Source organism: Harmonia axyridis, chromosome 6 (assembly GCF_914767665.1).
Source record: "Harmonia axyridis chromosome 6, icHarAxyr1.1, whole genome shotgun sequence".
Lineage (NCBI taxonomy): Eukaryota > Metazoa > Arthropoda > Insecta > Coleoptera > Coccinellidae > Harmonia > Harmonia axyridis.
The window spans coordinates 6,358,741-6,372,871 of record NC_059506.1 but is presented as its reverse complement, the minus strand read 5'-3'; the positions used below and the strand labels follow the sequence as shown (position 1 = coordinate 6,372,871).

The following is a 14,131-nucleotide window of genomic DNA, read 5'->3' as shown; positions in this document are numbered from 1 at the left end:
AATTTAGGAATATAGGTATAAAATAGATTTGATTTCAATCATGCAATTGACATTAAAACAGATGTTTCTGTTCTAAATTAAATTTCAATTTCGTTCAATATAGTTTCATTTCAAAGTTAAATCTTCATAACACACCTGTTAAAAAAATTTAATATAGATATCCAACTACTTATCTATGAGATTTCCCTCCTGAAATGAATTTAACCTCACTTCTTCTGGTTCTTGTTCTATGGATAATCCACAGGAATCAGGATCTCAAATGTTATTAGTTTATAGAATATTTTTATAATCTTCAATAAAAAATTTAAAATGGATGTTGAAACAGAAATCGTAAGTTCTGCACTCCTTTACATACTTACGGCTTTTAATTGTGATCTTTTTAGTTAATACCAAATAAATTGTGTGAAAGAGCCGGTATTTCCTTAGCATGGAAACCATTTAATGAAATGGGTATTTTCGCATATGAAAGAAAACATTCAGGAGCTCCAGATAAGCATAGTCAACACTATCCAACATCAGAAGCTTCAGTATTTCAAATTCGACATGATGTAATTTTATTCAGACCAGTCCTTCGAAAACTCGTCAATGAATCCAATGGCACCTTTTTGAATCTTCAGGGAGTAGTATTAAGTAATTCATTCAATCCTCAAGAAGATTTACTCAACTTCAGCCGTCAATATAGATCTATAATTAGGGCATGCCTTGAAAATTTGCAGGAAGATATTGTGAAGGCTAAAACTAAATCTGAAAGAGATGAGGTCCAAAATCTCATAACAATATTTTACTCTGTTGAGTGCATATGGCATTTATGTGAAATTTTATTTATTGATGCCACACCTGGTAAGTCTTGGAATAATTTAGGCATATTCTTGATATAACATTGTGTATTTTTGAGTTCAAACCGAAATTTCGTTAATTAGATTCGAATAAAGAAAGTTAAAACATTTTTTTCCCCTAGGAAATGTGGTGCTTCCCCATCTACTGGATTGGGTTAGGTTTCATTTTCCTAAATATGAGAGAAATGCTGCCGAAATGTTATGTGATGCAGGAAATGCACTTGAAATTAAAGCAGAATTTTGGCCTACAGTAATAGGTTCTCTTTTGCAAGGAAGAATAAAAGTAGCAAGAGGACTTCTTAGGCAACATTCTGCCGCAGAAACAAAACCTTTCATAATGGCAGATCAGTGTCTGAAAACCATGCCGCTGTATGATGTAAGTTTCAACTTATTAAATTTCTAAGGAAGAATTTTTAAGGCATTTTATTAAATGTTTTTAATGGATTTTTCCTCAGTTCATGATTGAGTTTTTAAATTCTACTGTCAACATATTGGACTCACAAATGAATATTCAGTTCAACAAAATAGTAAATAATATATGTGGATATATTTATGAACAGTTTACACTGTGCCTTTTTTGTATTGATTTCTGGGCTGAAGTTTACCTTAAGAGCGATCTATCAGTTCAGAAATTAGTATGCTTTATTTTACTCTAGAGACCATCAATTTATATTAGGTTTTCACTATAATTCATTTGAAAGAGTTTGTCATTGTGGAAAGTCCTTATTTATTAATTTTTTTCGAATGGAAAAAAAAATTAGATGAATTTTTTATTGAAGAATAAATATATGCATGTTATAACTTTCCAAACAAATTTTTATTTTTTTATGAATGTTCGCATAAAAATATTATACAAAAAGTCTTATCAAAGGTTGAAAATGTGGTGCTTGAATGAAGACATAAAAACGTATTTGGAATTCTTGCATGTCGTAGAAAAGGACAGTACATCAGAGGAAAGTTTGAGATTGCTTTACTAATCCTGAAAAGTAGTGAGATCTCAGAAACGTTGAGGAGTAGTTAAACTTGATTGAAATTTATTTGTGCTTGATGGTTATCTATGATTTGGTGATTATTTCGAACCTTTTTAGGTATATAGTGGATTCTCTGCTCAAGAATTTCATTTACAAAGAAAGCATTGGGTTGTGGATGTTCAGTCAAAAATTCAGGCCAAAGTCTTCTCCAGTTACAAGAATTTGGAGCTTATCATGAAGGTGGGTAGAACATTTTACACTAAACAATTTTCATTTTCAATCGAATTTCTTGGTATGTATATAACATTGGGTGACTAGCCAACACTACCTCAAAAATAGGATCAAGGTACATAAAGTCATCTTACCAAGATGAAATTTACTACTTAATAATTGCAGTGTGCAATGACTTTCTTTTCTGAAGAAAATTAAGAAAAGCTTGTTTAAAAGAAAATTTATTGCCAAAGATTTCAATAGTCTGTGAAGATATTTTTTATGAACTTTCTTCGCAGATAATAGTAAAAGAAGACTTGGCATGGGTGGAGGTCAAAAATTATTGCGAAACATGGTTTGAGCTGTTGCCTGCTTGGTTATTCTATTCTGATCCAACCGTTAAGTCATATGAATTGGGAAATTATGCAAAGCTCTGTATTAAAGAAATGGGCAAAGAAGATAAATTGAGGCACATAGATAAAGTACTTTTGGCAGCAATGCAGTATGACCAGTTAGAGGTAATAATTCACATATAATTTTACCATCATTTCATATCATGGATATTTTTTAGGTTATGAAAGAAATTCAGGGTATAAATGAGAATGGTTGGTTTGCTACCCATCTAATTAATATTCTTTATCATTCTGGTCAGTTATCAGTTATTGAAAAGGAATTCGAGAAATTGTGAGTTGTATAAAATATTTATATATAGATTTCTTCATCAGGGGTAGGATTCTGTAACTTTCGTTATCATAGCAAACGAAAGCGATAACGTTACGAAGCGAAGCTAAGCGGAGCGAATGCGATATTCTGTAAGCGTCTTTTTCTTTATCGTTTCGTTATCTTTACGCTTTTAGTTTCGTTGTCGGAGCTTACCGACTTTACACAAAGGAACATTGGCAACGTTGCAAATAAGTAGATATTTGAGCTACTGCAGGATTCTGCAGGTTTTGACATATGAGGTACCTGAGATAATCTCTAATAAGAGCAAAGAGATAAGAGTCCCTTTTAGGGATTCTAGCTGTAATGTCCTTTGAATAATCCACAGTATTTAACTTGAGTATTCTCAGAAATTATATTTTGATTTATGACTCTCATTGGAAGTTACTTAACAAAGGGTTTCATACCATTTTAAACTGTTTAGTTTATCATTAAGAATGAATTAGCTAATTGAACTAACTATAATATCTCATTCTCTCTATTATTGGAGTCAATACTCTACACTGCAAGAACGCTGAAAGGCACATCTATGTATCATTAGATCATTGATTTCGTAGCTCTACACTCAGCAGAGAATGGACTAGTTTTCATTTTTTTGTTAAGGATTAAATCTAAAAATTTAAGTAAAATGAAACAAAAATGTGGAAGAATCATTGAAATATCTCTAGAAATGAAAAAGTTAGATATGGGACTTTGAAGTTGCGCTTGGAAGGATAATTTCATAGTACGTGTAAGTAGGGTGACGTCACACACTAGACGACTGGTATTTGCAGAGTGCTTACGAATTCATTGGTGTACAATCACTTGTGCCGTTCGTGTCGCGTTTTGTTCGTTACACGATGGCTGAAATAACTTACTATATACATTCATATAAATTACTTTTTACTCCTCACATAAATATGTTTTGCCATTGATAGACTTCAACAACCAGTACTCAACTACAAACTGTTTATGAAACGTTTTTTAAATAAATCATCGTTATAAGTTGAACCGTGATGAAGCAAACTCAAAAGAAGATACTTACTTGAAAAGTTTAACTCCTTTTATTTAAGCACTGACATAAGATGGATTTGAAGAAAAAACTATCTATTTCAGGCAAATTGTCACTTTGTCCTTTCATGAAGCCTTCTTCCATTATGGTGACATAAAAACAAAACTCGAGTTAAAACTACACTGTACAACTACAAACGGCGCGAGAGCCTTGGCGCCGCTAAGTATTTAAGCGTAATTTATGGTGTAGCGATCACAGGCAAGTGCCGTGACGTCATAGACGTGTCGGAGACCAAAGACGTTCCGCGCTAAAATACGTAAATTTAAATAATCTATTTCTCAGTCATTTATTGATGGATTTTCAAAATTTTTTCACAGATTTATCAGTTTTGCTCTATATTTTAATTCTATCGTGTCAAATATAGTATTATCAACATCACTAAACTAGTCCATTGGGCACTAAAAAAAATATTTGACGAAGTTATGATCGATTCATTGGTTCGAAACCTGTATATTATATTCTACTTCTTTATGTGTGAAAGATCCCGAATGTTACAAAACCTACCCATACTACAAAATAAGTTCGGGGAGTCAACTAATAGTGTGTATAGGTATAAAGAAATATTCATCATGTTTTCAATGATTCTGATCATCGACGAGGAAATCTCAAGAAGAGTTCGTCTAACTCTTACAAGAGAGGAGAATAGATTTCTTCGAGATAGAAGTGATCCATTTAACTTAACGGATGAGAGATTCATAGACGTTTTCCGTTTGTCGAAACATTTAGTTCACGTTCTATTCGATGAATTGAAACCATTTATGGATAATTATTGGAGGAACACGAGAACGCCATTTGAACAGCGAATATTGATAACTCTGAGATTTTTTGCCAATGGAAATTACCAACCAATTGGACAAGAATATTTGCTAGCAGTAAGTCAACCCATGGTCAGTCGTTGTGTTAGTGAAGTGACTAAATTGATTAACCATGTATTCCAAGGAAGAATTAAATTCCCTAATGATTCTGAGAAGACCCAAAATAAAAGGAAATTTTTTGAAAAATGTGGAATACCAGGAATAATTGGAGCAATCGACTGTACACACATAAAAATTTCTTTTCTTGAAGATAACTTTCATAACGCAATTTTTCAATAATTAATAGAATGAATTTCAAACTTAATATTAAGAATTGTGATATTGTGAAGCAAAACATTCAAAATTATAACCTCGAAATCGAAATCATTCAATTGTCATAATATGACGCTTAAGACTTGGTCACGTGGTAAAAGTAAACCAATCAAAAACGTCGTCGGACTTTTCGTAATGACAACGAACCCTAAAATGTTTCGTTATCGTCATGAGGTCGTTCTTTGCTTCGGCAAACACGACTTTTGCCGAATCCCTTTACAGAATACCGAACCGAGCAAAACTGTCGTTTCGTCACGTTTTCGCTTCGCTTTGCCGTTACAGAATCCCACCACAGGCTTGCTTTTCTATTCAAACGGTTTACTACAATTTTAGACTTCTCATCTTAAGTGAAGTATATAGGTGAATATTTCCCTCCTGTCAAAAATTCTATGTAAATGGAATGCAATTATCGAAAATTACAGCGATAATTGCATTGTAGGAAGCGAAATAGCACTGCGATAATTGTTCTGTTCATAGATGCATAGTTTCTATGAATCTTACACAGTTCGAATCTATGGCATCTATCTATCTGTCACTTTGACAAGTTAACAGTTTATTCGGGAAATATTCCCCCGAATTACACTCGTGCATCAAAATGACCGGATAATTTCGCATTCCAGCGTGTTTTCTTTGAAAAACTGCATGAGTTCATTTTCATTTTTTCTCCAAAAATGAAAATGAACTCATGCAATTTTTATGACAACAGGCTGTCAGGCAAAATTATCGGTAATTTTGATGCACTTGTGCAATTACTTACAATAATTTTAGAGTGAATAGTTTCCTTAGTAATCAGCTGCATTATTTGCCCTACTTTAGATAACATTTTAATCTGAACTTCTTCGTTTGAATTTGTTTCCTCGGCATTGTAATATCTAAAATAATGAGGATTTTACTTAATCATTCTATGCATTTATATTATTATTGTTTAGCGGATATTGTTCACAAATCAATTCCAGCTTGAATATACTCAGTGATAATATAAGTGTCAGACTCAGAAGAGAAGAATACATTAATATTGATTTTTTGGCAGGTGTAATTTTTTATATCAATGAAACAATAAAACTTGCAAAAATTTTCAAAATTATGTCTTTTGAAATACTAATTCAAAATATGTTTGACATCTCTGCAGCAGAGTACACTCCAGTATCTAAGTATTGACAAAATGAGCTATCTTATATCTCTCAACTTGACTTTCCATGGTAGATCTCATTTGCCTAGTTTTTGTTCTCTATCAAACTACCTAATACAGCAATTATTTAGCAGGCTTTGAATCCTATACTAATGAACTATGTAGTAAAAAGTTTGCTAAAAATTGTTATCAAAAAATGGTAGAAGCCCTGATGGGAAGCCTGAAGCTTTAGTCCTTTTATTCAAATTCGTATTCATGTGTTTTTTTTTCACGAAATGTAGATTTTTGCTGCAATACACTTAATTCAGTTTTATGAAGTTGAATCTGAAGTCAAAATCTTCTAGTCTGTCATTAACATAAATATAGTCTATGAACTAACACATTTTTTGAAAATTGATGATGTGATTCTTGCCTTGAACTCTATTCCTACAAAAATTCCTAACAAATTTATCCGAAAAATATTCCGTGATTAAGAGGGTTATCAACTCGAAAAACTTGTTTTTTTTTTATTGTAAAAACTACACGGCTGGATTTCTGGATAACTATAGTGAAATCTGACGCATAGATTCCCAGATATTGAATTTTTCGAAAAAAATTGTTTAATCTTCCAATAATACAATCCTCAAAAAATTTCGCATCAACATTCATTTCACTATATTACAATTGATTTCTGAATTTACATTATATCTATTAGGATTTTTTTCAATTTTTGAGAAAATTAAATTTCATATGCAAAGGGTTTTCCAATAAGAAGTTTAATTTTGAATAACACACTATCTGCTGTCATCTTTTGACATTTGACAGGTAAAAACTTTGCCCTTAATAAAAATGGAATGATACGCACTTCAACAAAGCATTGAATTGTTGAATTCACTACAAAAATGATCAATATTCTGCAGCCACAGTTAGCAAAACTAAAGCACTTTTGGGTCATCGTGAAGCATCTGCCTTGAACCGCATGAATTAGGAGATTTTTCATTGCTAAATTTATTTGATTAGGTTTGATTGTAGGACACTATTTCATTTCAGATTGTCATCTTGGTGAATCTTATTCAAAATAAATAAATATTATTATTATTGTTGATTTCTCTTGAAATTAACACTTTTTTTTTCAATATCAAAATAAAACCTCTTATTGAAAAACACTTCATAACCCGGGTGGATTTCATTCATTACGAATTTAAAGGAGATATACGAACCCTGACCTTCCTGAAAACCCTGATAATTTCAAATATAGCGTATTACGTTCGAGAGTTATTGTGTACACGTGTACAATTATTTAAATCCAATTATTTAAGCCTAACTGGGCTCTAAATTCGAAGGAAGTAATCATAATCTGTTGACATTGTTGTCATAGCAAGCCTCACATAATATTTGAGAAAATAGAAAATGAATATATTATAGTAATTTTCTATTAATATGGTAATTTTGTTGCCAAAAAATAAAGTTCATGAAATTCTTTCTAGGTATAGAACTTTCAATGTAACCAAATATAATTTATTTTTCAGTTCTGGAAAAGCAGTTCAAGAATCCTTTGTTCTTGATTATGGCACAATGTTGATGGGTCATAAGTCTTTGTGGCAAGTAGGACTCAGCTATTTAGATCATTGCTCCAAAGACGGATTGAACGCAATCGAACTTTTGTTGCCTAGACTGCCTCTTGAGAACGAGTTGAAATGCCAAAAAATAATTAGAGAAGCTCAAAAAAGGGGTTTAACACATACAGGTTAATATCACCGTTATTAATAGAATTAATCATAAAAATTAATTACAGCGGTGTGCACCGACTTGCCTACTAATACCAGGTTAAAAAATATTATTTTGGGTTGAAGGACCTCGGTCGATTGCCCTTTGATAACTAGTTATCAATAAAAATCAGTTATTATTATTATTATTATTCTGGAATTAAATTTATTTTGTGTGTACTGAGCATTCCAAATGGAAGACTAGTAAATGCCCGAATATAACCGATAACACTGTATACAGAGTGGCCACTTTTTCAATGGGATTGTATTGGTAACTTTTGAACCATAAGAATTAGAAGGTCGGTCAAATGCAGAAAAAGTTGCATTCATAGAAGCATTGTCAAACAGTTTAAACAAATCGAGATTATCAGGGCCGGTTTTTGAGATATCATAAGAAAAGTAAATCATGTCATTTTGATTTTTCTTTTTTCCCACTTTATTTCAAATATTATCAAAAAAGTTATAGGTATTTTTTATTTGACAGTAAATTGTTCTCAATTTGACGTAATCAGATTTCCTATCCAACGTTTCCTGCTCTCTCTGCCTTAACCTCATTTTTTTCAATACGGACCTGTATATTTTATGACACTTTTCGAAATAACTTTTAACGCTGAATTCAACGATATATCATAAAATGTCATTCAAAGTTGATTTTCAGGTGATTTTGACCCATGGTGGACATTTCGAACACTTACTTCATTCATTTTCATTTACTTTCGAATAATCATTCGATTTTTCTTTCATTAAATGATAATTCGTTCAATTATTATGCATTGAAATATGTAAATAATTATTACTTGTAGAAACAAGTTTCGATGAGAAAATCAAGTTACTTATCTTGAACTAAATGGAACATATCAGAATCAAATCATTCTTGATTTGATTCTGATATGTTTAGTTCAAGATGAGTAAGTTGATTTTCTCATCAAAATGTATTTCATGTTGTTAATTAAACTAAAGGTACCTAAATGTAATACAGATCCGACCCAAAGAAATTTGGATAAGAGTCAAAATCACCTGAAAATCAACTTTGAATGATATTGTATGATATATCGTTGAATTTAGCGTTAAAAGTCATTTTGAAAAGTGTCATAAAATATGCAGGTCCGTATTAAAAAAAATGAGGTTGAGGGTAGTCTAGAGAGTACGAAACGTTGGATACGAAATCTGATTACATAAAATTGAGGATATTTTACTGTCAAAAAAAAATTTCCAGTAACATTATTTGATAATATTTGAAATAAAGTGGGGAAAAAAAGAAAAATCAAAATGACAGAATTTACTTTTCTTATGATATCTCGATAACCGGCCCTGATAATCTAGATTTGTTTGAACTGCTTGACAATGCTTCTATGCATGCAACTTTTTCTCCATTTGACCGACCTTCTAACTCTCATGGTTTAAAAGTTACCAATACAATCCCATTGAAAAAGTGGCCACCCTGTATACAGTTCTAGGGATTTGTGCGTGCTTGTTAGTGTTCCTGTCGGAACTAAGATTATGGTATGGTATATATCTTTCTACTGTGACAACCATAACATAACCTGTGACAATTTTAGGTGGTTGCTTTTAAATTGAAAATGGAAATGACTGAGAATTAAAAAAAAAATTGTAGAATTTCAAATTGGTTGGACAAATTCAACCATTTTTTCAGTATTTACTCATCGCACAATCTTATTCTTATACATATACATAGAACTGACAGAACACTAATACAGGATGATTCATTGCGATGACCTATTAGACGTTTATGGAAAACTAATCATAATGTTGTGCTGAAACTTTACATTTTGGGGTTTGGGACAATGATCTTTCTCCCTAAAATATTTTCTGAACTCTACAACTTCCGGTTATACCGGAAACCGGACTACTACATCCTTATTACAAATGGCACACCTAGCCATATACCTAAAATGAGTTCAAGAGTTATCGAGGAAAGAACTTTAAATGAGGAAAAACTGCAATTCCTTACTGTTTGGAGTACTCTGTGACTTCCGGAAAACATAGAAAAAAACTAAAATTCGATTATTGTCTTGATATTGATGATTTTGGGAAGTACTGTTTGCCAAAATTGGTCTATCTGGACTTGTACGCATCATACTTTTTTCCGGGGATTGTAACCGATACGACTTAAGTTCAAAAGGCGGTACTCTCATACGAACTCGAAATAAGTATGGTGCATACAAGTCTAGACAGACCAAGTTTGGCAAACAGTTCTTCTCAGAACCAAACAATCGGTCCTTCTCAGGACCAACACCCTGAAGACGGCAGGCGAAAGCTTCCGAAACGTCGGAAACAACCAACCGCACAGATGATGGAAACAGCCCAATCTAAAATTCGATGTTTGGATAACTAAATTTTACATTTCATGAATTATGACTAATTTTTAGTTGTAAATTGTAAAAAACAATCTTTACAATTCTTGATATGTAAAATTTAGTTTAGTTGTGTTTTCCGGAAGTCTCACACGGTTAGAAATTGCAGTTTTTCCTTATTGAAAGTTCTTCCTTGATAAATCTTAAAGTATTCATTTTAGGTATAGGGTTGGCTTAAGTAACCTCCACTATTTTTGTATGTAGAATCGTCTTTTTTTTTAGCTGAAATTGTCATCAAAAAAGCTATCTAATGATGCAATAATATACTGGGTGTGCCATTTGAAATAAGGACATAGTAGTCTGTTTCCGGTATAACCGGAAATTTTAGAGATCTGAAAATATTTAAGGGGGAAAGTTCATTGTCACAAACCCCAACCCAACAACCAAATTTTCAGTATAGTTATATTTTAAGCGGCGCAAATAATCCGTCTATTTTGAGAGATAAGTTCAATCTGGTAGTAGTAAATTTGATGTGCGCCGCAAGAGAAATGAAAGATTTAACTCAAGTTGAAAAATAATCTTGGTTTACATTCTGCGGTGCACATGGCCATTACTGTAACAATCTTAGAAAATAATAATAATATTTTCAAGGTTAGTTCAACAGCCAATATTCAAGTGCAATATATTTTACAGTTCAATTTTTGTGCAAGGCGCAAGGTATGAAAAATGTTAAGAGGGGTCGTTTAGGTACTGCCCTAACATGGGCCTTGAAATCACAAGATAGCACCTTTGTTTCTCTGTTAGCTGACAAATTCCTCAGAGAATATGCAGAGCATGGTAAATTGAGAAATACAGATCTTCTTTTCAACTTAGGACCTAGCATGTTAGCTAGTGACAGGCTCATATTTTTAGGTAAGTGTATGATAATTTCAAATATACTGTTAAAATATTTATTCAGTAGTTTTTCTCAATCAAATTAGTCAAGGTAGAGATTCTCTTATTTTATCGTTCCACGATTTCACCTTAGGTTACAGAAAATTACAAAGCTTACCAACTGCATAAGCCCTGTATTACAGTAGGCTCTTTTATGACAATTTAACTTCTATTTTTAAGTCTATATCTGCAAGCTGCAAACTTTGAAAATAATTTCAAGGCTATGTTTGAGTTTATGTTTTTATCATAAATATTTGAGAAATAAGATTTATATTATTTGACTACCTCGGTTGTACTGATAAGAAGAAAAAAAGATTTATATTATATTTACTTTATTAATAGAATTTCTAATATTTTGCAAGTGAGTAAATCTACAAAAAGGATTACCTATAACAGTCTACAATGCTTAGGTAATGCTGTTTTTTGCTATTTTGGATTGTCACCTGCATTTTGACATTTCAGAAGGAAAGGTCAAAAATATGCTTGAAAGCATGTTCAGATCAAGCATAAACCGTCAGGCTAAGAAATAGGCACAAAAAGGGCCTAGTGCAATTAGAGATGAGCGATACCGTGATTTCTAGATCACGTTGTTAAACGTGAACGTTACTTTATGATATCAGTGAAATTAAATCGTGACGTGATCACTGTTTAGGTTGCTTGTTATTAATATTTCTATGAATCACCCAAACCTTAGTTCATTTATCTTTGCAACTCGAATCGGTCACTATTATACTTCAAAGCAAAGCAAAATTATTATGAAAACATCCATTCTTCTTACATTTTCAACTCTTTTCCTTATTTCAGCTTTAGCTAGGAACGTAACAGAAGGATATGATTTTTCAAATGTTTCCTCAAATTTGAAGAGGTGGTTTTGAAAGATAATTTCAACTTGCATAAATTATGAGTAGCAAAGCCCAAAGATTGCTGGTCTTTCGCCTGTTATTATTCTTTCGCCTATTATTATTATGTCTCTGACGTGTTTTTGTTTATTTTTTATAATACAGTACCATTTATTGCTTCGGTCGGCAACTTCAATATAGAAAGAATTTCTTTGGGGTGGTTTTTCAAAGATAAGCATAAAATTAGAATTTTATTGCCACCACCAATTATGCAGTAATTCAGTAGTTATTTTTTTGTTTGTATTCATTGTTTAACTAGTCCTACAAAAATACTTCCTAAAGCAGGCGAAGTTGCCTACGGGTGCTGGGATTGTCATAAAAATATACAATTATGTTAATAAAAAGGTTCCGAAGCAATAAACACATCAGGCTGCCTTCATAATTTACGAATGATTGCAACGGACGATGATATGCCCTGAAAAGATCTGTGAAATGTTCGAATAATGATCCCGTCACGCTCTGTATTCGTTTTTCGGAACCGTGACTACCTGTGACATTCTGATATCAGTGATTAAATCACAGTTCGTGAAATATCGCTCATCTCTAAGTGCAATAAGGGCTCAACAAGTTCACAAACTCAAATATCTGAATGCCTCTGCAGAAATTCATTATAATGAAGTAATTCAATTTCAGGCAAATACTATGAATTCCATAAACTATACCAAGAAAGGCAATTTAAAGAAGCAGGCAGTTTGCTCATCAAATTATTAGAATCAAAGATAATACCCAAATAGTGAGTATTTTAGCTGAATGTTTATGTTAACCTCACAACTATTTTCCAATTTCAGTTTCTGGTATATTTTACTATTAGAAGCGATACCATTGTTGGAAAGTGAAGACATAATTTTCTCAAGTAATGATACTTATATGATCATAAATCTTTTGGAAGGATATGAAATGGATGAGAAAGTAAAAAGCAAATTAAATATATTAAGATTGGCAACAGCAAGAAATTTGTCAAGAGCAATTTTATATGAAGCTGAAGTAGTATAATTTCAATGTAAAAATCTGTCAATATTCTGTGTAATATTTATACTTTTGTACGTTTTTCAATATGAATAAATGATTATATTGAATTTTTGTTTCATCAAATGATTACAACTATTCATCTGAATAATTCAAGGAAAGAAATGTATGTTCTGTAGAATAATTAAAGAACTGAGGATTCTTAATAATGTTTTTCATGTATTTCAGATCAGCATTTGAAAACCAAAAAAGAAATTTTCATGAAACCAATTACTGTGTGATCCAAATTTAGTTAAAATCCTATAAGAACTGTACAGGGTGGGCAAATAAGCGAGGTAAGCGGCTATATCTCAGGATCCACTCATCGTAGAGACTTGCTGTAAAAAATTTTACCACTAAAGTAAACAAAAGAAAACACTGGAAATTGTTTTGAAGTTTATACCTCCACCGCTAGGGGGCGTAATAGCTATCGTCGAGTAGAAAAATGCATTTTACTCAAAAAATTTTCATATTAAGTTGGAAAAAAAATATCATCACTGTAAACCTTGGAAAATTCTCTATCTGTTTGAATTGTCACTTTCGATTTTGCGACATCAAATAAGGGTGGGGGAAAGATAGAAATCTGACTGATTGAAATGTCTGTAACTTCAGTTTGGCTCAACATTTTTGAGCAAATCAGATCTTATTTCAGAGACAGCATCTTGTTGATTAGGGAAAAAATATACTCATGATGAATTTGATTCAGCTGCTTCCGATAGGGAGCGCTAAGTCAGAAGTTCATTGTTTTGTTCATTTTTCTCTGAAATTTCAAATGTAATGATAGGATTTTCTCAACAGAAACAAAAATTTCATTGAATTTGCATGAAAAAACCTGAAGGTCGCAAAAGCGATAAAATCAGGCGTTCTGAAGTTATGGCCGGAAGAAGATATTCTTCAACTGATGCACTGCGAAAAACCAAATTGAGTCTTCAAGTTCTAACAGAAACAGAAATCCCATCAAATTTGTATGAAAAAACCAAAAGGTCGCAAAGCGATAGCTTCAGGCGTTCTGGAGTTATGGCCGAAAGAAGACACAATTTAGTTTTTCAGTGCATCAGTTGAAGAATATCTTTTTTCGTCCATAACTAGAGAACCCCTGAAGCTATCGCTTTGCGACCTTTTGGTTTTTTCATACAAATTTGATGGGATTTCTGTTTCTGACAAGAACTTGAAGACTCAATTTGGTTTTT

The 14,131-nt window shown here is 32.2% G+C and overlaps 1 protein-coding gene across 1 annotated transcript; it reads left to right on the top strand.

The window, feature by feature from the left end:
- Positions 1–170: 170 nt before the first annotated feature.
- Positions 171–13,012, top strand: LOC123682675 (nuclear pore complex protein Nup85-like). The gene is made up of 10 exons (XM_045621431.1): positions 171–330; positions 384–840; positions 959–1,212; positions 1,925–2,047; positions 2,317–2,535; positions 2,589–2,701; positions 7,553–7,770; positions 10,798–11,016; positions 12,570–12,669; positions 12,725–13,012. The coding sequence occupies exons 1-10, from the start codon at positions 310–312 to the stop codon at positions 12,927–12,929; spliced, it is 1,929 nt and encodes a 642-aa protein (XP_045477387.1). The 5' UTR covers positions 171–309; the 3' UTR covers positions 12,930–13,012.
- Positions 13,013–14,131: the final 1,119 nt, after the last annotated feature.

Coding starts and splice junctions, on each gene's coding strand:
- LOC123682675 (XM_045621431.1), top strand. CDS start 310: ATGGATGTTGAAACAGAAATC. Junction 2,536..2,588: donor TGCAGTATGACCAGTTAGAG/GTAATAATTCAC, acceptor GATATTTTTTAG/GTTATGAAAGAAATTCAGGG. Junction 7,771..10,797: donor AAGGGGTTTAACACATACAG/GTTAATATCACC, acceptor TATATTTTACAG/TTCAATTTTTGTGCAAGGCG.